This window comes from Ochotona curzoniae, unplaced genomic scaffold, assembly GCF_017591425.1.
Source record: "Ochotona curzoniae isolate NIBS_2020 unplaced genomic scaffold, NIBS_Ocur_1.0 scaffold_1852, whole genome shotgun sequence".
NCBI classification, from domain to species: domain Eukaryota; kingdom Metazoa; phylum Chordata; class Mammalia; order Lagomorpha; family Ochotonidae; genus Ochotona; species Ochotona curzoniae.
In genome coordinates this window covers 14,393,089-14,420,549 of record NW_024467087.1, presented here as the reverse complement: position 1 = coordinate 14,420,549, position 27,461 = coordinate 14,393,089, and the positions used below count along the sequence as shown (strand labels likewise).

At 44.2% G+C, this 27,461-nt stretch overlaps 1 protein-coding gene across 4 annotated transcripts; it reads right to left on the bottom strand.

Moving 5' to 3' along the window:
* Positions 1 to 382: 382 nt before the first annotated feature.
* On the bottom strand, positions 383 to 15,657 carry IGSF1 (immunoglobulin superfamily member 1). 4 transcript variants are annotated; one of them, XM_040999599.1, is made up of 20 exons: positions 15,573 to 15,639; positions 13,129 to 13,265; positions 12,966 to 12,992; positions 12,294 to 12,575; positions 11,715 to 12,002; positions 9,609 to 9,893; positions 9,079 to 9,372; positions 8,351 to 8,632; positions 7,905 to 8,025; positions 6,076 to 6,146; positions 5,947 to 5,994; positions 5,273 to 5,563; positions 4,679 to 4,957; positions 3,841 to 4,128; positions 2,725 to 3,012; positions 2,259 to 2,546; positions 1,772 to 2,059; positions 1,374 to 1,652; positions 896 to 1,019; positions 383 to 744 (listed from the first exon to the last, which is right to left on the bottom strand). In XM_040999599.1, exons 2-20 carry the CDS (start codon positions 13,163 to 13,165, stop codon positions 609 to 611), a joined length of 3,996 nt encoding a protein of 1,331 aa, XP_040855533.1. In that variant the 5' UTR covers positions 13,166 to 13,265; positions 15,573 to 15,639; the 3' UTR covers positions 383 to 608. The 4 variants fall into 4 exon arrangements, with proteins under 4 accessions (XP_040855533.1, XP_040855534.1, XP_040855535.1 ...); XM_040999600.1 differs by having other exon boundaries at positions 569 to 744; positions 5,947 to 5,979; positions 15,573 to 15,657; XM_040999601.1 differs by lacking the exons at positions 12,966 to 12,992; positions 15,573 to 15,639 and having other exon boundaries at positions 609 to 744; positions 5,947 to 5,979; positions 13,129 to 13,165.
* Between the last annotated feature and the right edge of the window lie 11,804 nt (positions 15,658 to 27,461).

The following is a 27,461-nucleotide window of genomic DNA, read 5'->3' as shown; positions in this document are numbered from 1 at the left end:
AGCAGGTGCATCATAGGGACCTAAAAGTAATATGATGAAAAGGTTGTAACTTCGGTGTTAATGATCCTTGAGTTCAGTTTGGAAAGAAACAGTGTTATTATTCATTCAATAAACGGATGGAAGGACAAAACGACTCGATGAGTGGCTTGTCATAGACAAAATTGCAAAATGCCTATTTTACATTTCTTTCTCCTCCCCAATCCTTGAACTCCTTTCTTTGCCCTAGTAGCTCCATGTTCCATTCACTGCCTTGAATCAGCTTCAATACACTGTTTCTGATTAGCTGGGAATGGGGATAGATAGAAGACTATCACCGTTTTTTTTTTTCCTCAGTTAAGTAGTGAATACTCTATTCAGAAGAATATATTTTTAATAGAATTTCATGCACCAGTACATCAGTACAGCGAGGGGCTATGGGGGTTGGCAACCTCCCTCCAACAAATGCCACACCCTGGTACATCTCTCAACTCCCAGAATTTCCTTCACATAGATTGGGAGGTTAAAGGTCAAGGATCAGTAGATGGGAGTGACTCCCAGGATACGCAGTGGATTTCCAGATATTGGGGGTAAAAGAGAGGACAGGAAAGCTCTTGCAAATGAGGAGATTATTATAACTGGACTGGCAATTCCACGGAGATATCACGAGAAGCTGATGAAGGAGAATTGGTGGTGGTGTCTGGTTCTTCTTCTTGGTTACACTCTTCCAGGGCTATGGTGTGATCTCTTCCATCTGTCTCTGAACCTCTGTGTAAAGAAAAAGACAGGACTAAGGAAGGATCTGGGACCATTGAAAGCATGTGGTGAGACAGGGCTGTGATACTAGAGGATCATGGGGACCCCTGTTTCTCAAGCAGCACTCAGGTGTCCCAGAAGGAAGCTAAGATGAGGTATTTACCTGGTTCGGAGCCGAGGCCACTTCTTCCACTCTATGGCTAGCACCACCCCCAAGGCTATGACAACCACCACGATGAGGCTACTCCGGACAATGTTACCCACAGTGCACTCCTGAGCAGCTGGCCCTGTGGTGATCAAAGAGCAGAGACCAAGGCCACGGAGGTTAGCACGAGTGCGTTTCCCTTGATTTCGTGTTGGCTTCTTACTCTGGCCTCCTCCAGGGTTCACGAGTGCTGTGCCTGTAGAGGGGTGGTCAGTGACCCAGGAAAGGTGGAGGGGGAGGGGGGGAAAGGCCTTGAAAGAATTCTTCTTACCGTGTTTGAATGAATCTGAGATCCCACCTCCTTAGCATCTTCTCTCCAAAGCCCCTCCCTTCTCCTGCCTTGAGCTCTCTGTGGGGACTCTGCCTCGGATTCCACATGCAGCATGCCGGGACCCTCGGGGGGACGGGAGGGGGAGGGGAGGAATTGCCTCCTCACCTGCTGCCCCCACCAGCTCTAAGGGGTCACTGGGCTCCGACCAGATGTCAGGAGAAGCCTGGAGGCGGTAGCTGCAGCTATAGTTTCCGATGCCTTTTCCTTCTACATTGCTGATAACAAAGTCTCCGTCCTCTGAGAACTGCTGGGGTGCTTCCTCTCCCTCATGTTCGAGGACAAATTCAACACCTGGAAGGGGTCCCCGGCACTGAAGGGTGATGTCCTTCCCTAGCTTGAACACGGTGCTGGGCCAGGCTGACAGAGAGGGTTTAGGTGGCTTGTCTGAAACCAACAAAGACATGGATTTAGAAGTGGCTCTGAACCCATCTCTCTGTTCTCTTATTCGCTAACTGCTACAAACTACAAAATCCAAACTCTTACTGAAGTCTTCAGGGCCTTACCAGTCACCCAGATCTGCAGGGAGTCACTGTGATTTGAAGCTGCAAATGGGGCAGAATCCAAATAATAAACACAGCTATAGACCCCGGAATCTTCACTTCGTACCACCGGCATCCAAAAGTCAGCCCTGTATCCGCTTGGCTTCTGCTGCTCTAAAGGCTCTTGTGTTCCCTCCTTCAGCAAGACAAATGTTGAGTCTGGCAGTTCTCCTTCACATCGAAGGGTCATATTTTCTCCAGGGGCCACCATGGGGCCAGGCTGGGCTAATAGGTTGGGTTTAGGGAGTAAGCCTGGAGGAAATTAAGTCCTGGTCAGAGAGAAGAGGCAGCTTTCAAATGTATCACCGCCCTGCCCCCCAGTCTGTGTTTGACAAAGAGGAAAGGCTATTATTGCCTGCCTCTGCTTGAGCTCTCTGGAAACCATCCGTCCGAAACCATCTAGTCCTTCTTTTGTTCACTCCCCATGCCCGCTCCAGAACATCTCTTTTACCTGTGACTATGAGCTCTAGGGTGTTGCTTGGCTGTATCTTGATAGGGCTGGTCCATTCTGGGTGGTAGCAGCAGCTGTAACGCCCTGTGCTAGCCCCAGACATACTGGTAATGCTGAAAGCCCCATCATTGCTGGTGGATCCCCAGAGTTGTGCCGAAGCAGCTTCTCCTTCTTTGTGCAAAATGTACCCTACTCCATGGACTGGCCCTTGACACCAGAGAGTAACACTCTGCCCCATGGGGACCACAGAACTGGGCTCAGCGAACAGTGATGGCTTGGGGAATGTGTCTAAGAAGAGAAAAAGAGGAAAGACATAGAGTGGCAAGTATGGAAACTTATTGCACACAGGATCAATCCTGGATCTTCCTCTTCCCGGACACAATAGCTCCCTGCAGGTGAACCTCCCTGGATGGATTACTTTCCCTGCCCCTTGATCCAGTTCTCTCTATCCCATTTCCAAGCTTACCAGTCACCCATATCATAAGGGGCATACTGAGATACGATCCCCTGTTTGACATGGTGGTCTCATAGTAGATGCAGCTGTAGTTCCCAGAGTCCTCTGTGCTGATGGTGTGGAGGAGAAAGTCAGCTGAGTTCCCCGAAACACTCTGAAACTGCAAGGGAACCTGGGTACCCTGCCGCAAGAGGGCAAACCTCATGTCCTGGAAAGCCCCTTGGCAGTGCAGGGTCACATCCTCCCCGGGAAGTACCACGGGACCTGGCTGTGCCAGCAAAGTGGGCTTGGGATAGAATTCTGAAACAAAAGAAATCACAATATGAGAGAAATTCCAATCTTCTTCTTCTGCCCTGCCCCCAACACAGCCACACACTACATTCTGCAAATAGCTTTCTCTGTGTTATTCCAGAAAACAACATATGTTTACAGTGGAAAAGTAGAAAACACAGGGGGAAAAAATCTAACAGAGAACACAGTTATATCACGCAAGCATAACTCTTGTTTATATTTTTTTTCCATTTTTTTTTCTGTATGTATAACTGTAACTCGGGTCCATCTAGCAGTAACTATTCACGTAATTGAGACCCCAGCAGGTGCTCCGGTGTATAGCCTGGTATTTTTTCACTTTATATTGTAAACATTTTCCTATGACGTTAAACAGCCTTTGAAAACTGTCATTTATAATGACTGCATAATATGCAGCTGACATCTCAAGGCCTTCTCCCTTCCTCTGAGGGCTGTCCAGCCCACCAATCTCTGACAGCCTAACTAAAGAAAAAGCGGACACTGAACCTAAAGCTCAAGGCCAGGCCACAAAAAGATTTCCGAAGTAGGGCAACTGGAGCTTGGCTCTTGGACCGGACCCCCTTCTCTCTCGCCATCTGCCTCGCTTCTTTCCCCAGAAGTGAACAATTTGCCTCTCCCCCTCCTTTGTCTCTTCTTCCTGTAATCATAATATGAGCAGCTGCTCTCCATGCCCTGTTTGCCACGTGCCAGGCACTGTCCTAAGCGCTTTCTCAGTGTCTCTCAGAAGGAGCCTTGTTTTCCTTTCCCGCTGACAGCCCTGCTACCCACTGTTCTGGGGTCGGGAGCAGATCCCACCACCTGGATTTCCCCCCTCCTAACCTGTCACAACCAGCTCCACTGCATCACTGGGCTCCGACCAGACAGCAAAGTCATAATAGCGGCAGCTATAATTTCCTCCATCACCAATGCCCACTGAAATGATCAGAAAGTGAGCAGAGCTGGCCCCGGGACTTGCCCAGGACCGATCACTGGATGCTATCTCACTTCCATCCTTGTACAGAATGAAGCTCATGTGCTGCTGAGGGGTAGAGCAATTGAAAGTCACTCGGGCACCAGGGGTGACCACGGGGCTGTGCCATGTCTTGAAGAAAGGTTTGGGGTACATTTCTAGAAAGTAAAACAGCAAAAACACATCAGCAACAAACAAAGTCGAAATAAGCAAGCAAACAAATGCCGGTTCTAGGCAACTGCTCTGCTTTTCTCTATATAGTATTTCATTCAGAATTTGGTGCATTTAAATCTTCCAGAGAGAGCCCTGCCCCCTCTCACCCCTTCCAGAGGAATCCTAGCTGTCATCAGGGCAGGCAATGGAGGCGGGAAAGAAAAAGTATTGCTGGGACTCTACTGGTTCCCTGAGCCTCAGCTTGACCATTTGGGCAAGAAGGCGAAATGATACCTGCTCCACTTCTGATGAAATAATTGATGGGAAAATAATTAGAAAAATTCAATCACACTCTACAAACCCAAGCTATTAATAACGAATATGGCTATTAATATCATGCAGCCAGAGGCCCTGGCACTCCCAGTGCCACGCCTGCCTGGCTCTAAGATTGGACACAGGCTCGTAGGACCAGCAGCAAAGTTTGCTCCGGGGAGAGGAGTGTCTGACCCAGGGCTGTGCCTCCCCTCCTCCCTCGCACACCCTTTTCAGCTCTACCTTTTATAACAAGCTCCAGGGGCTCACTGGGCTCAGACCACTTGAAGGGGTGCCTTTCAGTGTGTGTGCGGCAGCTGTAATTGCCCTCGTCTTTTTCCTCCATTCTTCGGATTGTAAAGAAGGCTTCTCTCCCTACAGCACCAAGTTGCTGGACAGGTTCTTGCTCTCCCTCCTTATACAGAGCAAACCCCAGGCCTGCCAGCCATCCTTTGCACTGGATTTGCAGCTCCTGGCCCCGGATTGGAGGGGAAGCCGAAAGGACAGGTTTGGGGAGGATGTCTGGAAAACAATTTGGGGAGGGAAAAAGGGTCAGAAGTGTGGAGGTGCTCACATGGGACACCCTGAGTCACTTCATCAGCAGAAACAGAAATCCATGCTAGGCTGCTTCTGTGCTCTTTCTGCCCGTCCCGGTCCCCCTGCACTCTCCTCCCCGTCTCTCTCCCAGCCCCTTGCCCCTGGCCCTTCTTCTCTCCTCCTTTCAATATCAGTCCCTGGCTCTCCAGGTCTCCAAGCATTCCCTCATTCCCAAGAACAATGTTGGAGTCCCAAGGGTGCTGGGGATCTGTTCCAGGAGAGTCTTTTGCCCTCTCTTACCTGTCCCCACCAGCTCAAGTGCTTCACTGGGCTCCGACACGGCCATCTCCTCCCATGAATGGCAATGGTAACTCCCGGTGTGGCTCTGGGTTAGGGCACCCAGAGGGAAGGCAGCCCGGACCTGCTCTGAGGCTGGGCGAGTTGCGATCCACCCAGTACCATCCTTCAGCAACACAAACTCCTTAGTCGAGCCAGAAGGACTTCTGCACCACAGGGTTAAGTTCTTCCATGGGGCCAGAGGGAAGTTGGTCTCTGCCCATAGCTCGGGCTTAGGGGTTGGCATGATTATTTCTAGAAACAGTAGAGTTAATGAAGCCATCCTTTTTCTTCCCCTCTTTTCCCCTTCCCTTGAACCCCTTCCTCAGATCACACTGACCACCTCCCCTCCCAATCCTAGTCTAAAGCCTTTTCTTCACTCCTTGTTGCCACAGGTGCTGGGGAAATGGGGCACCGGGTGGCTCAGCTGAACCTCCGAGAAGTGCAGAAGTTGGGAAAATGTTTGCAGGCAGAAAGGCAGAGTGGGAGAGTGAATGCTGCCAACAGCTTTAGCAAGTGCCCCTTCCTGGCTGTCCTTCCCTTCCAACCAGTCACTCCCTGGCCACTGACACTGACACTCTGTAGTTATTTCGGATCTCCAGAGAGGAATGTCCCAGTCTGGAGCAGGGAAAACTCACCAGTCTCTTCTGTCAATACTCCATTGCACAGTCCTGCAAGAGAAATTGCTGCCAGGGCTCTGCCCCAACCCCCACAGGACTTCACCCCGGCCTTCTGCCCAGGTCCCTTCCCCACCCCCTTGTACTCACCACAACAGAGAAGGGCTGTAACTATGAAGAGCATGGTGACCCCTTGAGCTGTTCCCAGCAACCAGGCTTCTCTAGTGAGACCAGAAAAGAGAAGAGAGGAGTTGCTGGGAGTAGGGGGAGGGTGGAGAGAAGGGGGCGGCAATTTATGTCATTGGCTTGCTCACTATCCAATAGGAATTGGATATGGCTAGGATAATGGGATATAATCTCTGCTGGCATTGATGACTTTTTCTTCTTGAGGGCCTAACCACCTGCAAATCTGTTTCTCTTTCATGACCTACGTGACCCCTTCCCTTGTCCCCTTTGCAGCCCATATCATATGTCAGCTCCCCATGGCCCCTGATTAGGCTGTTGCTGGAACTGAGGCATCAGATGTGAACATGCTTTTGTATCTCCTGCTCTCTGACTTCCTGGATCCTGGGATCAGTGGCTCTGGGTGTACTTGGGGGCAGCAGAGAAAATCTTGAGTATTTCTTCTTTGTCATCAAGCTTAAGTTTGGAAGCATTTGTTATGATGGCAGCATTGGTCCTCAGACCAACCTGCCTCACCTGCCTTTGTTGTGGAAGGGTTGCCTAGGCAGCCAAGATGAATTCCCAGAAAGGACTTAGAGCTGAGCTCAGCTTGCCAAACTTTTGGAACTCCCTCCTCCCACTCAGATTTTCAGTGGACATGTGCAGCAGTTTTGGGTTATGGGTCCTGTTAGAAACGTGTGATACTAAGCCAAAATCCACTGGATAATTTATATGTAGAAAACACCAAGTTGTCTTCTTAGTCTGGAAAACATATTTTTCAAAGTTGTTTTCTCTGAATTCTAATTTCTGATCTTATTCTTTGATACAATGATCTTGGGCTCAGGTGGGGCACCTGAAGACACAATATCTGGCTCAGAGATTACCCTGATGTGCATAGAACCCAGGAAAAATCCTGAGAAAACCAGAACTTTACCCGCAACTGAAAACTTTTTGAAAGCCCAAATGATGTTTTTGCTGTTGTTTTTCAGAAAACTTAGGTGCCCCATTCCTCCTTGCTAAAATACTATATGCCTCATACCCCACCGAAAAACAGACACATACAATCATAGTCATCATTCATTGTGTCCTGAATACTCTTAGACACACAGGCCTATGGTCTGATAGGAAAGGGGAGAGCAGCCAGAGGTGAGGTGAGAGGAAGTGGGCAAGATAGGAGAATTTCTTTGGCTTTCCATATGATGGGTCAGGGGGACAGAGTCCCTGGCCCCATCCATTGAGGCTCATCAGCTGCTCATCCAAATTAAGAGTGTTTCATGTGTGTTCTATACGGGGTTGGAGGCCGCAATGAGAGAGGGGCTGACTTTGTTACAGCAACTAGATGGAACCTCGAGTTCTTTAAAAGTTGGAGTGAGGGTGGAAAGCCAGGATGCAAGTTGGATAGCAACCTGCAGGAAAGGAAGCACAACTTCTTAAAAGAGAAAGTTTGTGCCATGTAATGTGGAGAGTCCCAAGCATACTGGAAGAACACAAAATGGCCTGGGAGGAGACCTGAGCACTCTCTTGGTGGAGTAGGGGGTAGGGTAGAAAGGGTGTGCCATGAATGCTATTCTGATTATTTCTCCAGCTCCTGAGAGTTATATGTTTTTTCACTCTCGGACTTAGATGCTGACTCTTCTGTGAGGTCAAAGAGAAATAGCTGATATGAGAAAGTCTTATCTTCTAAGCCCAGATGGTAAGGAATATACAGGATATACCCCAGAGATTGGTCTCAAGCAAAGTATGACCCGTATCTGAAACTCAGAGGGAGCTAAACTGATCTGGGTTTGGAAAATTGAGGGCTGAGTCAAGATAGTTACCTGATTCTGAGTCTGCGGCACTTCCACCTTACCCATAGCAATATCACCAGCAAGGCCACAAGTTGCACGATTAGAGACAGTCTGAGGGCTTCATTCAGAACATAATTCCAGGTGTGCAAGCCTGTGGCCAGAAAAGACCAGAAGCAGGTGGCTTGATGGAGCAAGGGGCAGGTGAATACCTTCACAGGGAATGGGAGCCACTTCCCCAAAATGCTCCTGTTGAGAAGGTGAGGCAGAAGCGACCTTCCTTTTCATGGAAGATGGGAGCCCTGAAGGCATCCTGCTCACTGCCTTCAATTGATTGTGACACCCACCCCGGGGGAAAGGGGATGCCATCCCACTGGCCCAAACTTCCAAGCCACTGAGTTTCCTACTCATGCAGTTCGGAGTATTGTCCTAGAAGTCCAAGGACATGAAGGGGAGCTCCAATGAAGAGTTAGCCTCACCTGCTGGCCTCATCAGCTTCAGAGGCTCACTGCGCTGCAATCCCCATATGTTATGGTGTGCCTCTCTGTGATAGCTGCAGCTGTACGTCCCTGTACCCTTCCCTTCGACATTACTGATGATGGAGTCTCCATTCACTGAAAACTTTTGGAATGCTGCTTTTTCTTCCCATTCCAGACAAAATTCAAGTACTGGATGGGATACCCGGCACTGAAGACTGATGGCCTTTCCTAGCTTGTACACGGTGCTGGACGAAGCTGACAGGGAGGGTTTAGGGGGCTTATCTGAAATCAATCCAGAGACTAGCATTAGAATTTCCCTTGAACCCTGGCCCTTCTAAGTTCTGCATCTGGTCTTGTCTTCTTTTTAACTTCGACTTGATTAATAACTTCAGAATTTGGCTGTAATCAAAATTGCTTTGCCCATCCCATGGAGCTCTAAGACTCATGGTTCCCTACATTCAATCAATAAGAACTCAGCACATGTGAACCTTCCCATGCCTTAAGGAAAATTATTTTCCCTGGGTCACAATGGGTCATGGCCATGCTGACAGTAACAATCCTTGGAGAGAAGGTCCCTAAAACTTTTGGAGAAAGTTCGACAGCATGCAGTGTGTTTTCCCTAGGCTCATACCTGTAAGGAGTACAGGATAACTAGTTCCTTCTTAGAGCATTCTAGTAATGATAGAAAACAAACAGGTTAATGATAAAAAGCAGTTGTTAGCACTTGCCTACAACCACAAGCTCCACGGTGTGGTGTGGTGCTATCCTAATCGAGGTCTTCCAGGTGAGAAGGTAGTGGCAGTTATAGATGCCAGCATCACTGAGGGTCACATTGTTGAGGATGAATGATTTGTTGTCATTGATGCTGGCAGAATCCAAGAACTGAAGAGGTTTGTCTTCTCCTTTCTTGTAGAGGGCAAGCCCCACTCCATTTATTGGTCCTCGACACTGCAGGCTCACATTCTGACCCGTGGGGACCACAGGACTGGGCTGAGCAAGCAGCCAGGTCTTAGGGAAGGTGTCTAGGATGAGATTCAAAATAGAAATGGCTAATGGTTTTGTTCCTACTTCTGCTTAAAAGCTCTTTGCCTCTGCTTCCTCCACCCCTGTCAAATCCCCACCTAGCTCCAGTAGTAAAAATCCCTAGCCCTTCTCCACTGTTACTCACTAGCTGAATGCTTATATTCTCCTTGGGAACCAGAGTGAGTTTTACATCCTTAGTCTTTATCATGGATTCCAGGGCATATCCCTCTCTTACCAGTCACCCAGATTTCCAGGACATCACTAAGGAGTGAACCCCTGTAGGATCCGTCATAATAAAAACAGACGTAATGTCCAGCATCATGGATCTTCAAAGAGCGAAAGAAGAAATAGGCCTCATTTTTTATTGACTTCTTGTGGTAAAAGGACTTCTCCAAGTCTTCAAGCTTCATTAAAGCAAAAGCCATTCCATAAATTGGCCCTTGGCACCTAAGACTCAGGTCTTCCCCAGGTGCCATAATATGCCCAGGATAGGCTGTCAGAGTTGGTTTGGGGTAGAGTCCTAGAAAGGGAAGAGACCCTGGAGTTAGAGGTAGGAGGATTCTTCTCTCTTGGTTTCTGTTTTTGTTTTCCTAAATTCTCTTAACTAGAAATGGTAGCTGAGGTTTACTCTCTCTCTCTCCCTTCTTTGGATCCTAGAGGTAGTCAACGATAGGTCTACTTATACCTCTCCACTCTTACCAGAGTTTATAAGTTCTACTGAGTTCTAGCATTGCGTAGGAAGTATGTGTACTATCTTCAGTTCCTGAAATGCCAAATGGAGTTCTTCCACCCACCGGAGAAACCATACCTCTAAAAATGGCTCTGACTTCATCTGTCTGTGCCCTGAATGCTGCTGCTGTGTTAAGGAGAGCATCAGAACAGTAAGCACATGTTAGAACCTACTTCCAACATGAGTGTGGAAGGAGAATTTGGCCAGTAGTCTGAAATTCACAATGGTATCTGTTAATGGACCCACACATTTATTTCTATGGCTTTTACTCCAAGGACCCAATACTGCAAAATTGCAGGCAAACTTCACTGTCATACCACTACTTCCTACCTTCAGCCCAATCCCAGGCACACCCAACCATCCATTATGGAAGAATCATCTCTGTAAAACACTTACTGAAGATTTAGGATGATCTTGGTTTACATGATTAAAGAAGGTGTGGTCCCCACCAAGCAAAATTTTATGGACAAGTTGGTGAATGAGTAATTTAGGGATGTGTGTGCTAGAGGAATCTATACTGGAAAGGCATGCATACAACAAACATTCATACACTCAGCTCAAACAGACAACCCATTTTTCTTTGATCCTTAATAAAAAGCTATAGTAATGAAATTAATATCTACCATTTATTGAGAACATATATGCCAGGCACTGTACATATATTATCATTAGGCAAATCCTCACAACAACCCTGTGAGGTAGGCATTATTGTTATAGCGATTGTGTAGGTCAGAAACCTGAAGAACAGAGAGGCATTGCACATTAGATTGAATAGACACTGTGTTCCCATTCTAGAGTGGAGGAAACCAAAGTACAGGGGGTGAAATGATTTACTCAAGATCACACAGGGAGGCAGTGTCAGGGAGGAACAAGAACCCAGATTACTGCTGCATCTAAGTCCATGCTGCTTTATGTAGCACCACCATTTTCCCTAAGCATATTTAGTTCGATAGAGGGATTAAAACAAATACGGCCAATTCCATCTAGAAACATCCAGGCCATACAGCAGAGGTGGGCAAGGGAGGTATTTGGGATTTGATATTTTCGGTGTCTTCTTCTACGTTTGGAGCTTGGTACTGTCTTACTGGTTCTACTAACATGGGGCCAAATCATTTATAAAGCCATTTCTAAAATCTGAACTACTACTTTATTTGCCATTTGCTTTGTCTTTAATCATTAGAACTAGCAATTTATCCTAATTTCCACACATAAAATAATAATTATAAATAATACATATGTGTATATAAATTTTCAAAAATGAGTTTATGAGATTGTTTTGGCTGTGCCTGGCACATATTGGATGCTCAATAAATATCGGTTGGATGAATGAATACACGATCTATTGAACAAGAAGAGAGCAATAAAGCTGCACTGAGTGGAAGTTGCTGGATAGTTGAATTCACCTACTAGTTAACTGATGGGCTTTCATACATCTGATTACAACCTGTGTGATTCTAATTGCTTCTCAGGAAAACATGAAATGACCCTAGCTCATGGACCTTGCAGGGCCTAGAAAATGAATGAGGAAAGTAAAACCAGAAATGCTGGCTCAACCAGCCATGATCCCTGGGACAACAATTGTCAGATACCAGCAGCCATGGCCACACCCACCTGCTACAACCAGCTTCAGGGGGTTGCTGGGCTCTGACCACAGGGTGGGGAGCATCTGGATGTGAGTGCGGCAGATGTAAACCCCTTCATTCTCAGGTGTCAGGTTGTCAATGGAGAATATGGCCATTGTCCCGGTTGGGACCTGGTATTCCACAGGCTCTGCATATCCCTCTTTAAACAGCATGAATACCAGATCCTGCAACCAGCCATGGCAGAGGATGTTAACATTGCATCCAGAAAGAGGAGGAGTTTCAGCCTGGATCCAAAAGATGGGCTTGGGCAGCTGCCCTAAAAAGAAAGAATGAACAATTAAGAAGAGCAGAGTGATAGCAGTGCTCAAGGAGCAGCAGATTAGTTTTACTTCAAATGAGGTGTCACTGTAGGATCCTTATTTGCTAGCCTTCCTTCCTTCACTTCTGTTCTAAGCTACAGTCTAATATACAGAGTAGGGACTTGTTTCCTATAGAAGGAAGGCATGCATGCATTTGAGGTAAACGAATGAGTCAATTAAACCTGCCCTGGGAAAGCAAGCTTGAATTGCAGGAGCTGCAGTACATTCTCAAGTATTTGTCTCCTTACCTGGTGCCTCCAGCTCCAGAACCTTGCTGGGTTTCGACCAGCCAGTCTCTTTCCAATAGCAGCACCTGTAAAGACCTGTGTTGGACTCAGTGAGGGGACCTATCGGGAACGAAACTTGAAAGGTCTTGAAGGAAGGGCTTATCCAGGTCATCTCTGTCTTATCCTTCAGAAGCAGGAACTTTCTGGATAACTGAGAAGGGCTTCTGCACCACAGGGTGATGTTCTCCCAAGGGGCTTGCGGGTAGTTGGACTCGATCCACAGCTCCGGTTGGGATTCCATCGCTGTCATTCCAAAGATTATAAAGATATGACCAGCTCAGACTTCTCCATCCCATAACATTCCCCACAATGTTCCCTAAATTGGTTCTGACAGACACCCCTCCTTGTGTTTCCCTTGGGGACAGGAGTGGCTGTTTGTGTGCAGTGTGAGACAGGGACCTCCAGGATATCTGCTCAAGTGTGTTGGTGGATAAAATAGAAGTCTGCTTTCCTTTCCATCTGAGGTAATTTCTCATGATTCCATGGGAAATTAGTCATGAAGTGAGGTGCAGTGACCCTCAACCGGCCTAATCTGTCTTTGGGATCTGAAGCCAGCTATGTCCTAGGATCATGGAAGTAAGTAAATGTCTTTGATCTTTGTGGAAATAAAGTAGTTGAGAGGGCAGGACTCACCTAGGGATGGCATAGTCAGACTCAGCCCTGAAAAGACAGATTATGGTAAATGAGAGACCCACCTTGCCCTTCCAAACACAGCATTCTCATGCTCCCCCAAGTCCCCATTCCTGTGGTTCATATGACAGGGTCATTTTATCCCTCACCCCTTTCTTGTACTCACGAATGCAAAAGAGCCAGATAGAGAATGCCCGCAGCATGGCGGTCTCCTTCCCTGGACTGTGCAGGGCTGTGGGGCTTCTAGCGTTGGATGTATACTCTGGGTCTCGAAGGACTTTGTTCCTCAGCAGGTGGTGGGATCTAAAGGAAAGAATTGTGTCTACTCATAGGACTTGTCCTTCTCCTTTAGTTCAGATCTCTAAACTGCACTTGACAACACTACATTTCCACTTCCTCCAAGGCTCACAGACCTTTACAAGGCCACTTGCTACTTGTTCTGTTTGTCTGTTTGCCTTACTTTCTCATCCTCCCACCCAAAGTCCTGACTGGTATGTAAAATGAGCGATTTGATGCAATGTCTGTTTGTCCCTGGATCTCAGAAACCCCAAAAGTGACCTAAAACCAGCTTGCAGAAACTAGCTTGGCTGGAAGAGATGGGAAGTGGGAGGTCCTCCTTTTCAGATCCTTTACTCACACTACCCTGCCCCCAACACACAAACATGCGCGGAGTCCTCCTATAACCATAATGCCCATTTTGCTGATGAGGAAACTGAGGCTTATACAGAATATACAATTTGCCCAAAGTCAAGATTATAAGAAGTTAGGGCCAAAATTCAAATACATATATAATGCTGAGGCCTACCCTCTAAAACCACCATTCCAGAGGCAGTCGTAGTCCCCTTTTCATCCTTCTTCTCCCCTCCCATCACATCCCAATCAGCCTTTCCTTTTGGAAAAATGCTTCAGATCTCACCCCTCAAAGTTCAGTACCCAGATCTCAAGCAGGAGTTGGAAAAATCAAGCTGCTCACACTTAGTTAACAAAAGGTGTAAATGATTTTTTGGCTGCCCATGACTTCTAACCGGTTTTGTTTGCTGCCCCTGAGGAAAATGAAATCGATTGTATTTCAGGGAGTACAGCAAAGCTGTTTGAGTTCGGGGAGGCCTTTGAATTTTCCCAGAAGCCACTGCTAACTTTTAAGCCCCACACATACGTAAGGCATACGCCCAAGATATGGCCCCTCTTCCCTTTCCTCCCTGAGTAATCTTTTGCCAAGAAAGGTGTGCCACCGCTACACCAACTCAGGATACTTTTCCTCAACTAACTCTGTACTCAGAGTCTGAGACCCTGATCGAGCCCAGTTGTTTAAGGCTAGGTCGGTAGAGTGGAGTAAATGCAGTTTCCAAACCAGAGAAAGGGGGTGATTTTGCTTCTTCAAACTCCTCCTCTGCCTCTAACTTGCTGCACACTAAACTCTGGGTAGGAGAGAGCAACAGAAGAGGGAAAGTTTCATTTTCAAAGTATCAGGGCTATGGAAAGCTGGTGAACAGAGAGATCGAAGGCTTTTTTGGCTTTCATTTCTCATTTTATGTTGACGGCTGCTCAATGTATCCTTCCTGAACTTTATTTATATGTAAAGGGAAAGAATAGTATCAACTTAGCATTGTTGTTGTGATGAATCAGAGATTATGTGTGTACAGTGCCAGACATATAGTGAGCATTTCATTTTTAAAAAGTGGTTATTTGGTCTTTCCAAAGTGAGCGTCAAAATTGTTGCAGTGTCCTAAAGGTTCTATCCCATGTCCAACATCCCCTTGTCCCCACTTACTCCTCTTAGGGCCAGGCCAATGCTTGGATGCCACCCTGTTGCTTTGTTTCCCTGAGGTGCTGGGCCAGGATTTATTGGGAGAAACCAGTCTCTACTGAAAGGGAAAGGTACAACCTGGGACCCCACCAAGGAAATGGTAACGAACTTTGGAGGCTCCAACCTTGCCACTTGGATCCCCGGCTCAGGCTCTTTGCCTCCTGGGGTCTGGGTTCGGAGACTCGGGGAAGCTGGGCTTCTCAGTATGGCTGCCCCTTCCTCAATCACTAAGCTAAACGTTGCATTTAAAGTCAGTCCAAATGATGAATCCTATGCCCAGGATATGTGAGAACAGCCCTAAGAGTCAGGTTATTGGCCACACCCATTTTTTGACCTTTCACCCACCCCCAACTTCAGCTGTCAGGCCATTCCCCCACCCCCCTTACACCCTACCCCAAACACTTTTCCCACCCACTCTTAGGCAGCGCCGCAATGCTTAGGAGGGTGACATATCAGGAAATATTTAAAGGCTTGCCCCTGCATAGCTTTGAGGGATCCAGGAATCAAAGGGGTTGGGCACAGCGGGGTGCCGGGTACATGCTCCGCTGAGGGTTTGGAGGGAAGACTGAGCAGGAAAAGGGAAGATTTCACAGTGCCCCGAGATTCTCAGTGAGATAGGGCTGGGATCCGAGGAGGAAAGGGGGAAAGGAATGGATGAACAGGGTGAGCGGACAGTCTGGGGAGCAGTTTGATTTAAGGCAATTAATCACAGCAGGGAGATTCTTTCGGGGTTTAGTCTGAGATCTGGTGGCCAGCAATTAATCTTCAGCCACTGGGCTATGCGCTCATTTGCAGGTACTTACGGTAGTTGAAGGGCCGCTCCGCTGCTGGAGATTCTCCAGTGAGCTCCTCCAGATGCAGCAAACTGCCCGGCATGAGGAGAGCTGTATAAGGACAGCCTCTCGGGCTGCGAGCCCCGCCTCCCTCTCCCCCCACCCTCCGGCCGGCCCGCCCCAACCTCCTCCCCTCCCTCGCCCGGCTCTGGGAGCCCACCTACACCAACTCTGCCTAGCACCTGCAGTCTTCTGACGCCCGCGATTGCTACGCCCCTCCCAGCTCCCCGCCCCTCTCCCGATTGCCTGCAGAGGTTTCTGGAGCCAAACTCAGGCCCCTGCCCCCTCTTCTGTCGCTCAGAGTTTCATTGGGCCACTCTATTCTGGAAGGGGTGAAGGCCAGCTCCTAAGGCAACCAAAGCTAGAGATTCTCCTTTCCAGCCCCCCAGCATCTTTAAAGGGATCTCAGATCGTTTAATGTCTCGTTTATACAGAAACATCACTACCCTGGTGTAAATGTCTACCGTGTGCTCTTGGCTCCTGGACATCGTTCCTCCAATTGTGGGAATCACGCAAGAAGTTAAGCGAGTCTTTCCTCAGTTTCATAGGTGAGGAAACAGGCTCAGATAGGGTTAAGCTATTTGGAAAACCTTCAAAGTCTAGCTTGGCAATAAAAGCCTAGATTTTAGAGACCCATACATTGAGATTTCCCTTCAGGTTCCACCTTCATAGATGCAGGACCTTAAGCAAATGACTTCAGTGTTCTGAGTCTGCAAAGGGAAACAGCAGAACCTATTGCACAGGCTTCTTTGGGCTAATGTGAGTACAAGCACACAGTAGGCCTGGCACACAGCAGGTGCTCAGGCCTACTGTGTGCTGTTAGCCGTAACCGCTGTTGGTTGTCACCACTGCCACCATCATTGCTACCACCACTATTGTGAATCTGTGAAATCTTTTCCAGTTGCCTCACAGGAACATGATTTTGGCTGCCTTTCACAAATGTTGACCATAAAAGACTTTGGAAAACCATGTATAGATAAGACACTAGATAAACTCTTAATGTACATGATAGATTTAAAATAGAGCATCCAATGTCCTCACGGCCAACTGACAAAAAATATCTGCATTACAAACCAGTTGGAAAAGGAATAGCAGCTTTTTCTCCCATGAGTTTTCCATCCCAAAATATTGACAATTGAATAAATGAAATGAATGAATAAATGAATGAATGAGACATCTTTGGTTCGCTTCCCAAATGGTTGGCCAGGCTGAAGGCAAGACACTGGAACTCTGTGCAGGTCTCCCATGTGGGTGGAATGGACTCAAGTTCAAACCACCATGTGCTGCTTCTCAGGATGTGCATGGCCAGACGCCTGAATCAGCAACAGGATTGAATCCGGCACTCCGATATGGAATGCAGATGTCTTAAGCAGTGTCTTTAGCTACTGTGCCAACACCGGTCCCAATTAAAAAAAAAAAATTCTTCAGGGCCCGCGTCCTGACTGAGGAGTTAAAATAATCCTTTCATGAACAAATTGAATATCATGTCTTCATGCTTCAGGTGATATCAATTGTAGCTTCCTGGCATCTTCATCTATTACACATCATTATAAACTGTAGATTATTGTGTACAGTTGAGAATAGACACACAAATATGAAGCTGCTCCTGGGCAAGATGCTTACAACTCCAAGCCTTGTTTTCTTATTTAGAACATGAGAATAACAGTTACACTTTCTTATGCAGAGATTTGGGTAGGATTGAACAAAACCCTATGTGTACATCAACACATTGCACCTGGGACACAGCAAGCAGCCACCAGTTCAACACATGATCATCGTGCTCTTTCTTTATAGCAGCTACTATTGGAGATGCTGATAATTCAGAGAGGATGATGGCTTCTCCTTTGGAAGAGTCTATAATCTAAAGACAAATTGTGATAGAGAGTGAACAGGAGGCAACCAGAGAAGGAGGAGCCTGGAGAGTGAAATGGGATTGCAATAGGGCAGATGGGTAAAGAAAGCCCAACTCAGGAGGCATGTGGCAATGACAAGTGCTTTGCTGTTCCTTTGTGCATAAGCCAGGGCGTATGGGAATGGAGAAGAAGGAGAGAACAAGGGTTCTTAAAATGTTCGAGAGGCAAAATTGGAGAAACCTGGAGATTGTTGAGAGCATAGTAGTGACAGCGATCATCTGTTAGAGTGGAAACATCCATGCCAATTTTTAAAACATTTTTAGAGAAATATCTATGATAGAACCAAGCACTAAGTGTTTTATAAATCTTAAGTCATTTCATCCCCATAGCAACACTGCAAGAATAGCTATCATCATCAGCCCCATTTTACAGATGAAGACATCGTAGCACGCAGTAATCTGCCACCTGCCCAAAGCCAACACAGCCAGAAAGTGGCAGAACTAGGATTCAAATCTGGATAGTCTTTATAGCATGGTCCTGTGTTCTGTATGGTTGTCCTGTGCTGCCTCTGCAATGAATGGCTAGAATGACAAAACTATGCCATGATACCTACATATATTGGAAGGTTAACCTTATTATGCAAAACAAATGAATATGCCATTATAACAATTTGGAGAAAACTAAGGAGGATGGAGAGTGGGGGGGGGGGGGAGGAACCCCTGTGCTTCTAAATCTGTTTCATGAAATATGTGAAATTTACTCAGATTCTATAAATTAAAAAGTAATAAGAACTAATATGTGAAAGTATTTTATAAATTAGAAAGTAACCAGTGAATTATACTGTTAACAAGTTAGAAGAAAATAAGAATCTGATGGTTCTCTATGAGCTGAAGTTCATGGTTAAGCTTGTGCTCTTGGACCATCAGCCTAAATCTAGAGCCCAGAGGTCTCACTACTTAGACAAGAAGCTGAAAAGGTCCTTGGTCTGCTTCACAGGGAACGCCACTCACTCTTACCTTTTGCTCTGAGATATTTTGAAATCTTGAAGGGAACTTTTATTGAGGCTACATAGCAACCCCTCATTCAAACTATGGGATGGCAAGAACTCAGTCTCTTGGTTATATTGGTAGGTTTTGAACCTTGCCAACCTGCAGAAAGAGAAATTTCTCTGGCAATTTCCCTGGAGAAAGTTTGAAGGGTCCAATATTATACAAAGCCAGGCATAAGAGGTCAGTGGTGCCTGGGCTAAGATTTAGATGAGATGGAGTTCTTGACATTGACTCTGTTGTTCTTCCTCCATCATGAATTTGACACAACTGAGTATGCCTGACCCTATGTCTTTCACAAATACACACACATTGCCAGAAGCTCGGACTTCTCGTCTTGTTTACTGTAGAGTGAGCTGTTATTAAACAACTCTACTTTAAGGGAGTATTTAGAGAATGACCAGTCTTCCTTTTCATGGCAAGACCCCTGTGGCTCTCTGCAGCCCCATGAACTGGTGGGAAGGAGAGGAGGGTGCTGGGATGAGAGTTCCCAGTTTCCGTTATCCTGTAAAATGTTCTGATCTCAAAAACATTTCTGAAACATATCCTTTTTCACCGTCAGAACTTGAACAGAGGGTTCGCCCAATAACGGCTTAAGAGTTTTCTCTTGTGGATTATGAGATACCTGTTAAAAAAAACAGATTTTATTAAGTATACAGATGGTCCCCAACTTGCAATGGTTCCCATCTGTGATTTTTCAACTTTTAATGGTGTGAAGGTGATAGGCATCTTTTCCCAGGAAGGAAATCAAATCTTCTCCTGTGAGGCTGGGCAGCAGTTAGTGCAGCTCCTAGTCAGCCTTGCACTTACAAGGGCAAGCTACCAGACTCTGCAGGGCACTGTGTTGCTAAGTTAGGATGTGCCATACACTAAGTGTAATGAGTGATTTAGGGATTTTCTCAGTTTATAATGAGTATAATGGGGTATAACACTAAGGGAAGTTAAACAGTATCTATACACCACATTTTATGAGGTGGAGGGTATGGTAACATGTCAGGGCAAAACTAAAGTTATTTGTTAGACCAAGTTCCTGGGCCTGGAGAAGGGAAAAGAGCACCTACTAGGGTACTTCAAAAAGTTCATACAATGGGATTAAAATAATCTTATATTAATGCAAACATGTCTTTTAGATGCATGTATAATTTTGTTCTTGCATAGGCATTTTCTACTAACTAGTTGAATTCCCTTCACATTTTACAAAACTGCATCAAAGATCTGAGCACCACTATAAGAGCTTCAATGTGGAGTTCAAGGGAAGAATATGAAGGACTTAAGGGCCACAGAGTAGTCTGTGGAGTCTTTCTGTACAATTACTGCTATTAGGTAATATATCTTTTAGTATTACAAGGAGGAGACTCCTAAAGGCAAAGCTGGGCTATTCCCAGTGGTGTGCTGGTACTGACTAACTAGCTCAGGACAGCCAAGTGAGAGAATCCTATCTCAATGCAGCATTGAGTAACATCAAAGTAGCAGCTGAAAATCAGTCATGATGAGGGAATTCTCATCACTGAAGCAAATGCTACAAACCAGGATTTTTTCCTCCAGAGAGTTGTTGTTCAACATTTGTTAGCAAATCGTTTCCTTGTAGTTTTATATTTTAGGGCAGTGGTTTTCTCTGGGAATTAGGAACTTCTTGTCTGAACTACCAAAGAGTTCTGATCATTTTTGATAAACTGTCAAGAGAGTTGCCAGCATTGTGCTGTGCTCCCCCACTTACAGCTTGCTGCTGTGGGCAGCCATGCCCATGTCAGATTTCTGGAGTGCTTGGTTCATGTGAAAGTTGATAATGTGTTTTAGCACCTCTCCCCACTGCCACTTGGTCCCAGCCACTACTCTCCTTTGCTGCCACAGAGAGGGGTAGTGTGGTGTGTGGAGTAGATTAGAGAGGCACTCCAGGGTCACTTAGCAACTGGAGTTCTGAGAAATGAGGAGGCCCAACAAGGCAAGTTAGTTGCCGAGAGCAAGACACAAGGTGGGGTTAAGATTTGGAGGTGGGGAGTATCAACTTGAGGGGGAAAGCTGAAGCCAAATCGCAGAGCTTGGGTTTCAACGTATCCTTTGTTAAGCATTTCAAGCATTAAGGGAGACTTTAAGCCATCTCCAGAAGTTATAACTGAGAGCATTTGCAGGACTGTGCAGGAAGTTGCTAGAATAAATCAAAAGCAAGTGATGAACCAGAAATGAAATTTATTGAATCCAAAGCTCTCACTGTGTGTGTTCAGGTTTCTGGGTGCTGTGGCAAAGCAAATGAACAGTGTGCTTATCTAGGTGGATTTAACTTAAGGTTAATGGGTGGGCAGAGAAAATTGTGTTGAGTTCTGTTCCAATCTAGTAGGGCCACAGGGCTCTGTTTGTACTTTGTACCATTTAGGAAAAAAACATAAACTACTGGCTGCCCTGCTGTCCCCAGATAGCAAGCCCCTAACATCACAAGATGACTGTGATTTATATGAAAAACAGTGTGCATCCAGGCTCATGAGACGATAAGGGACAGACTCAGAGACAGACCTACAAGATACAGGAGGACTCTGAGAGTGGGCTACAAAGTGTTTCCTGTGCTGCGAGAAGTTGTGGACTGGAGAAGGAAAGCTGGTAGGTTTAGCTCCATTGCCTCTGACAGGCAAACAAGGGAGGGTTATAGTACAGTTTAGATCTGCCCCAGGCAGAACACTTTCCAAGTGCCAGGAAAGTCCTTTTAAAGTAGTTTCTGCTGCAGAGTCTGATTTGCCTCCAGTGCGTCCAAAGTGTAGGACTTTTCAAAGGAGAAGGAAGGGAGCAGCAGGAGAATTCTATTCAGGATTGCACAACTGGGCTCTTATCTATTTACTTTGAATCACTTGTCCAAAGGAAAGCACAGAAGTCAACCATTTGTTTCTTTTATGACCATGTATTGCATGATTAATCAGCTATATAATTAAAATTAAACAAAGGTGTCTAAATTACAAGAGCAGCACGAATTAACAATTTAAAAACATCACTGCAACATACTCTACTGTTTACAATCTGTCTCTCAAAAAAATAATAGACTTATAGGCATTCATTTAAATGTATGCAGATCTCTTTGAGTTTTGCTGATTTTGCACACTAGCATATGATCAACTTTTCTGAAACATTCATGTGGCCTTGACAGAAAGTGGGGAAAGACTTTGTTTCTATGAACATGTTTATTAATTTTGTTTATTGAGTTTAAGTTGACAACAAATTCCTTTTGCTTATTTGGTCTGTCAGCTCAATGTCATACTTTCCAGTCCATCCTGAAGGTGCATTCTCATCCTCTTTCCCATTTACCCTTCCCTAGTCCTTTCCCGATTTCCTTTAAAAAATTTGTTTTTCTATCCTCCCTTTCCATACAGTAATAATAACAACATGATCCTTTTCCACTAACAACCAAGATCAGAAAGCAATTAATCATGAAAATAAGATTTACATTATACTAAGAAGCTTGACTTAGTGAGTGAAGTCATATACATCAAAGTGTACCTTCTCCCTGGGCTGCAGCTAAGTTCAATGGAGTCAGTAATTTTGAAGATTTTTTTTTAATTGACATATCAGAATTTTGAATATTTCTGAGTGCTGTGGAATTTCACTGACAGTGCTTCCCTGTGACTGTCAAAGTTTCTTCTCTTAATCATCAAATGGAAATGATAGCTTGGCTGGATGGTTCGTTTGGGGCTTCAGACCCAGCATTTCTTTTGGTAGCAGATTTTTCATCATCTTGATATCTCTTCCACTGTTGCTAAAGCATATTTGTGTGTCAGCTCTATCTTTTCTTATTGAAAATTAGTTCTTGGGGGCAGCTTTGTGGCATGTGACACCAAGCATACTTTGTGGACACTGGTTAGTGTCCTGTTATTCTACTTCCCATCCATCCCCATGCTAATGGTGTGGGAAAAGCAACAAAAGATGGCCCAAGTCTTTGGGACACTGTTACCCACATGGGAGACCTACAGTAAACTCCTGGCCTCTGGCTTTGGCTTGGCACCGTCCCAGCCTTTGAAGCCATCTGAAGAATCTGAAGGGGTAAACAGAATGGAATTTCTCTCTCTCTAATTCTAATTGTCAAATAAATTATTTCTTTAGAAAAGTTACTTCCTTTTCCTTGAGTAACTTGCAGGATGATATTTTTTAAGTTTAAGAACTATTCAATTATGTGCATTGGATTTTTCCTTTGCAAGGGAAATCTGAGAAGGAACTTATAAATTCCATCTGTATCTAAGTTAAAATCTATGTTTTTCTCTGCACAAGTTCTTTTTTCCCCCCAGTAATGTCCTAAATAAGAATTCCCAGGCTAATCTCATTTTCTGAACCTTCAGGAATTCCACAAACATGAACATTACACTACCCTGACATGTTTTCAAGATCCACTAGATCTTCTTACACCATGAAGATCAGCCTGCTAAAATTTCTATTTTTTGAGATTGAAGATCAATTTGGCCCTTATTTATACTGATTCTCCTTCTGTGATATGTACTTGGCAATTTTACCCTCTTTGGATTTCTTTCAATCTCTTGAGCTCATTCAGCAGCACCCTGCCATCCTTTATGAGCTTTTCTTGTGGGCTTTTGAAAACCTCTACATAGTCCCAAGTCAGATCTGGGCAGGTTGATTTCAGGGTCCCGGGACTCAACCTGGATGGTAAGAATCCAAGTCCTTGAACTGTCATCTTCTGCCTCCCAATCTTGCACGTTAGCAGGAACAAGGGGTGAAACCAGGTGTCGCCAGCAGTGACTGCATTCACTGAAACAGCAAAAGCCTGCTCCTTCATCATTTGTAATTTCATCTTTTATTTCTCTTTTTAGGAATACAGTTGAATTTTTTGAACTGACAAATAAAAACTGCCTTTTAAGCTTAAGTAGTTTGGAGTTTTCTTTTCTTTCTTTTTTTTTTTTTCCTCTCCCAACAAAAGATGAGGCTATTGTTGGCTGGGAGGAGTACCCAAAGTTCTATCATTTGGTTTTGCCCACAGTTATTCTTTCTGTCTTCTCACCCCAATATTCAAGAACTGGGGTCTTGCAACCAAAATGAAAGATCAGTTTGAAGATGGAATGCTCAGAACAATTATAGGAAATTAAGGTGAAACAAACTGATCTGTTCTCATCTAATACTTCTGGAGGTAAGGGCTTTACCACCCCACAACTAAGATAAAGAAAGAGATAAGTACATAATAGAACAATCTAAGTATGCAATGTAAATATGTAACTGCACTAGGTAACTGAATACATAAATACGAAAACACGCAAAATGTAGTATGAATAAACTCTGAAACATATGTGCATGTAAAATGATCCCTATGCATTCAAGATATTTAGTTTCCACCTGTCTGGGAGTAGTATACAGAGTACGTTTCTGATTTAAACAACTAACTATATTAAAATTATAAAGTAGAGAGTGAGAAGAATTCACCTGAACATCTCTATGTTTGTGGAAAGAGATTTTGACTTTGTGTCAGGGGGTTTGAATTTCATTTCTGGCAGAGCCACTTACTAGCTATGTAATCCTGTGACATTTGGCAAGCTCCTGAAAGTTATTTGAGTCCCCATCTCCTCATCAGTCAAATGATTATTCAATATCTGTGAGCTAAATCTGAATATAGAACTTTCTGTTAGCCTCAACCTGATTATTTCTTATGTCTGTATATAGTGTTATCTGGGATTCAGATGAGCGGATGTGGGAAAAGGACAGTGATGACCGGGGGACAAACAAAACAGGTCTCGAATAGATATCTTCTCTGCTCATGCAGCATAATATTTTTAAGAAGTAAAAAAAAAATGCATATTCAGTTGGATTGTATCCAAGTATTGAAGAAAGATGATGAAATGAACTTTGTCTTTAAGATTTTGGTCTTGCGATATCCATGCTCATAGCCAAGGATACTATGATGTAGACCAGGATAAGCTTTACAAGACGGATCATCACACGAAGCTTGATGAGAACACAGAGGCGAGAGGGTGTAATTCTGATTAACAGTATTTAAGAATTGTTCATACAAGTCCCTCAGACACAAATGGGGCATGCTGAGGATACCTGTGAGACTTTCTGATACAAAACATTTGTTTTACCTCCCCCTGTATTTCCCTGACATTCCACCGTTTGATTTACTTTGACCTGGAAGGGAGAGTGTTATGGGTAATGAACTGCAGATTATATTGGAGAGAGTGGCTGGAAAAGAGATGAAAGAAATGGGCAGGAGTCAGATCCTTATAGACTATATATGCCCTTTAGCACTTTTTTTTTAGTACAATTTCATACTTTTACTGAATTACAAGGCCAGATCATGATCTGGGTCCAAAAGGCAAGTTTCTAACTGAATAGAAAATGACCTTCTCTATCTCCTAATGCTCTAGTTATGCTACCCTGGGCACAGATCGTCAGGGACAGAGCTCAGAGGCCACTAGCTGAGCCGACAGTCCACCTGTCCCTCTAATTCAGGCTCCTAGGAGTTCAGGTTTCTGTTTCAAAAGAAAACAAAAACTAGGGATAGAGCACTTTACAACTAGAGTGAAATATATTAAACATTGGCTATGAAAATGTTGGCCCTTTTTAAAGTGGTAATTTTGAAATCATTCGTCTTAGGGTCCAATGTCTCCAAGCAGTTACTTAATGGGGTTTGCAAAAGGGCAGTTTAGAGGAGGACACGGTAGGTTCAGAAAAGAAAATCACAATTAGATCCAGTGAATTCAAATGCAAAAGATGATTTCATCTGGTTCTAATCTGAATTCTCAGAAACACCCAGAATTGTTATGGAAAATTAGTATAAGCACCTGATGGGATTTGCCTAATAAAAATTAGAACAGGTGCTTGGTACATCTACATTCAAAACAACTAGAAAATCGTCTTTCGTACCTAGAACACTTTGGCACTGTGAGGTCTGAGGCAAAAAGAACTTACTCTTTTGTACATTTATTCATATTTATGTAGCCTGTTCTGGGGTTACATCAATAAACAAAAAGAAAAAATATTAATCTAGTTTTTTTCTGCAAAGTAAATACACTTTCAAATGCTTGAATATAAGGGATATTTTCCTAAATTTGCTGGTTACTAAGATGCAGAGTTGACGTGCTGCCAACTGTGACAACTGAATTTTGGGACATCATTTAGTAGTGTTTTTGATTGCTTAGAGTGTGCACGGTTCTGAAGAAATTTTTAGGTGGCCCTGTAAATTTCCATCCAAAACCCTTTCATTCAAAATCAAAGGAGCAGGTATAGCAAGAAAGGTAGGCTTGTGGGAGAAAATATAAAGAATGGATGGGCACTGGCATTAAAAATCTTTTGACTAATTGTGGCCTTTACCTTAAGAATTTAAACCTTCTTAGAATTAAAAAGATCCCCCAAAACTTAGGATGACACAAGATAGTGAGTGATTATCAAGTTCCAAGGAAATCTACACTACAATTGTCGTTAGGCGCTATGATGTTAAAAATACCTATTAACTAATGGAAATAGTGCCGGACACTAATTAAAGTATCCAAATGACTTGTCATTATTAATAACCCTGGATTTCAACAAGGAGCACTTGCTGTGGAAGTTCTGTGACTATCCTGGGCACAGCATGACAATCTTTTAAAAATATGTACACCATGAAAGAATTCCACTTGAAATAGCTGTAAGATGGCGCCAAAAAGTTACCAAGTGGAACTTAGCACAGACTCAGAATGAAGTGGAAATTTATCTATCGACTTCTAATGATCTAAACTAAAAAGGAATTTGAACTTTGTATGTTTTGAAAAATAAATGGCAGACTTAACACGTGCTTTCTTGAATTCAAATGGTTTAACTCCATCATTCTAGCATATAAACAATCATTATTGAGTGTCCTTGGTAAATAAGGAAACCTGAAACATTCAATGAAATAAAATGAGTGAAGAATGGAAAGAAACAAGGAAGGAATGAAGCAAGCAAGGAAGGAAGGGTAAAAGAATATATAAAACCTCTATGTATATGTTGGCAGCTATAAGATTAATAAAATGTGTCTACTGCCTTTTTAGATGAGGAGCGAAGACATGTAAACAAATAAAAGCAAAAAGCATGAAATTCTAAGTTTGTTAAGAAAACTGCAGTAAAAATGTGCATGGAAGTTAGGTGAAGAGCAGTCATCTTTGCAGCAGAGGGATCAGTGAGAGGCTTGTGGTTAAAGTCACGCATGAACTGGACACTGAAGTATGGTCGGATTAATCTGGCAGCTGTAAATACTACACGGTTAGCTCTCCAAGAGTAGACAGGGTGACTGATTCATCTGTGCACCTCCTGTAGCTGATACCGAAATGAGGCTAATAATAGCTAACACTTATTAACTGCTTACCACTTGGCAGGTCTTCGGAAAGCTCATAAAAATGTGTATTGTGAAAGGACTATACATGGAGTGCAAATATATTTTTGTGCCAGAATAAATTTCCCTTTTAATCCCCTTTCCATGATTTTGGAATACCTTCACTTTATTGATAAACATAAGATGGAATCTGACAAATCTGGGATTTTCTTTAATAATAATCTTGCAGCATTTCTCCCATGTTCAATTTAGGTTAAATTCAGAAAAGAAGCACACTAGTTTGAATCAGTAAAACTAAAAATCCGAAAGAATGATGTCTGTCTGTCTATCAATGAGAGTAAATGTGTGACTATACAGTGTGTATCTATGCGTGTACATGCACAGGTTATATCTATACACGTCACAGCCTTAAAAATAGAGAAAAAAAATAATGAGACTCATAAGATATCTATTCTTTATGCAACACATATTTTCCTGTGTTCTACCATTCTGTCCTTCCCAAAGTTGCCAGTGGTATCAAAAGAAGTCTATTCCTAGTTTGTACAATGAACCCTGTTGCCTCCGACATCACTTCAAGGACTAGGTTCTGTAAAACTTCTCAAATATCATCTTTAAAATGACCAAATCCTGATGGAATTTGATCATTTTTACTGAGCTCACCAACTAGCTATTTAGTTGAGCAGCTAATTGAATA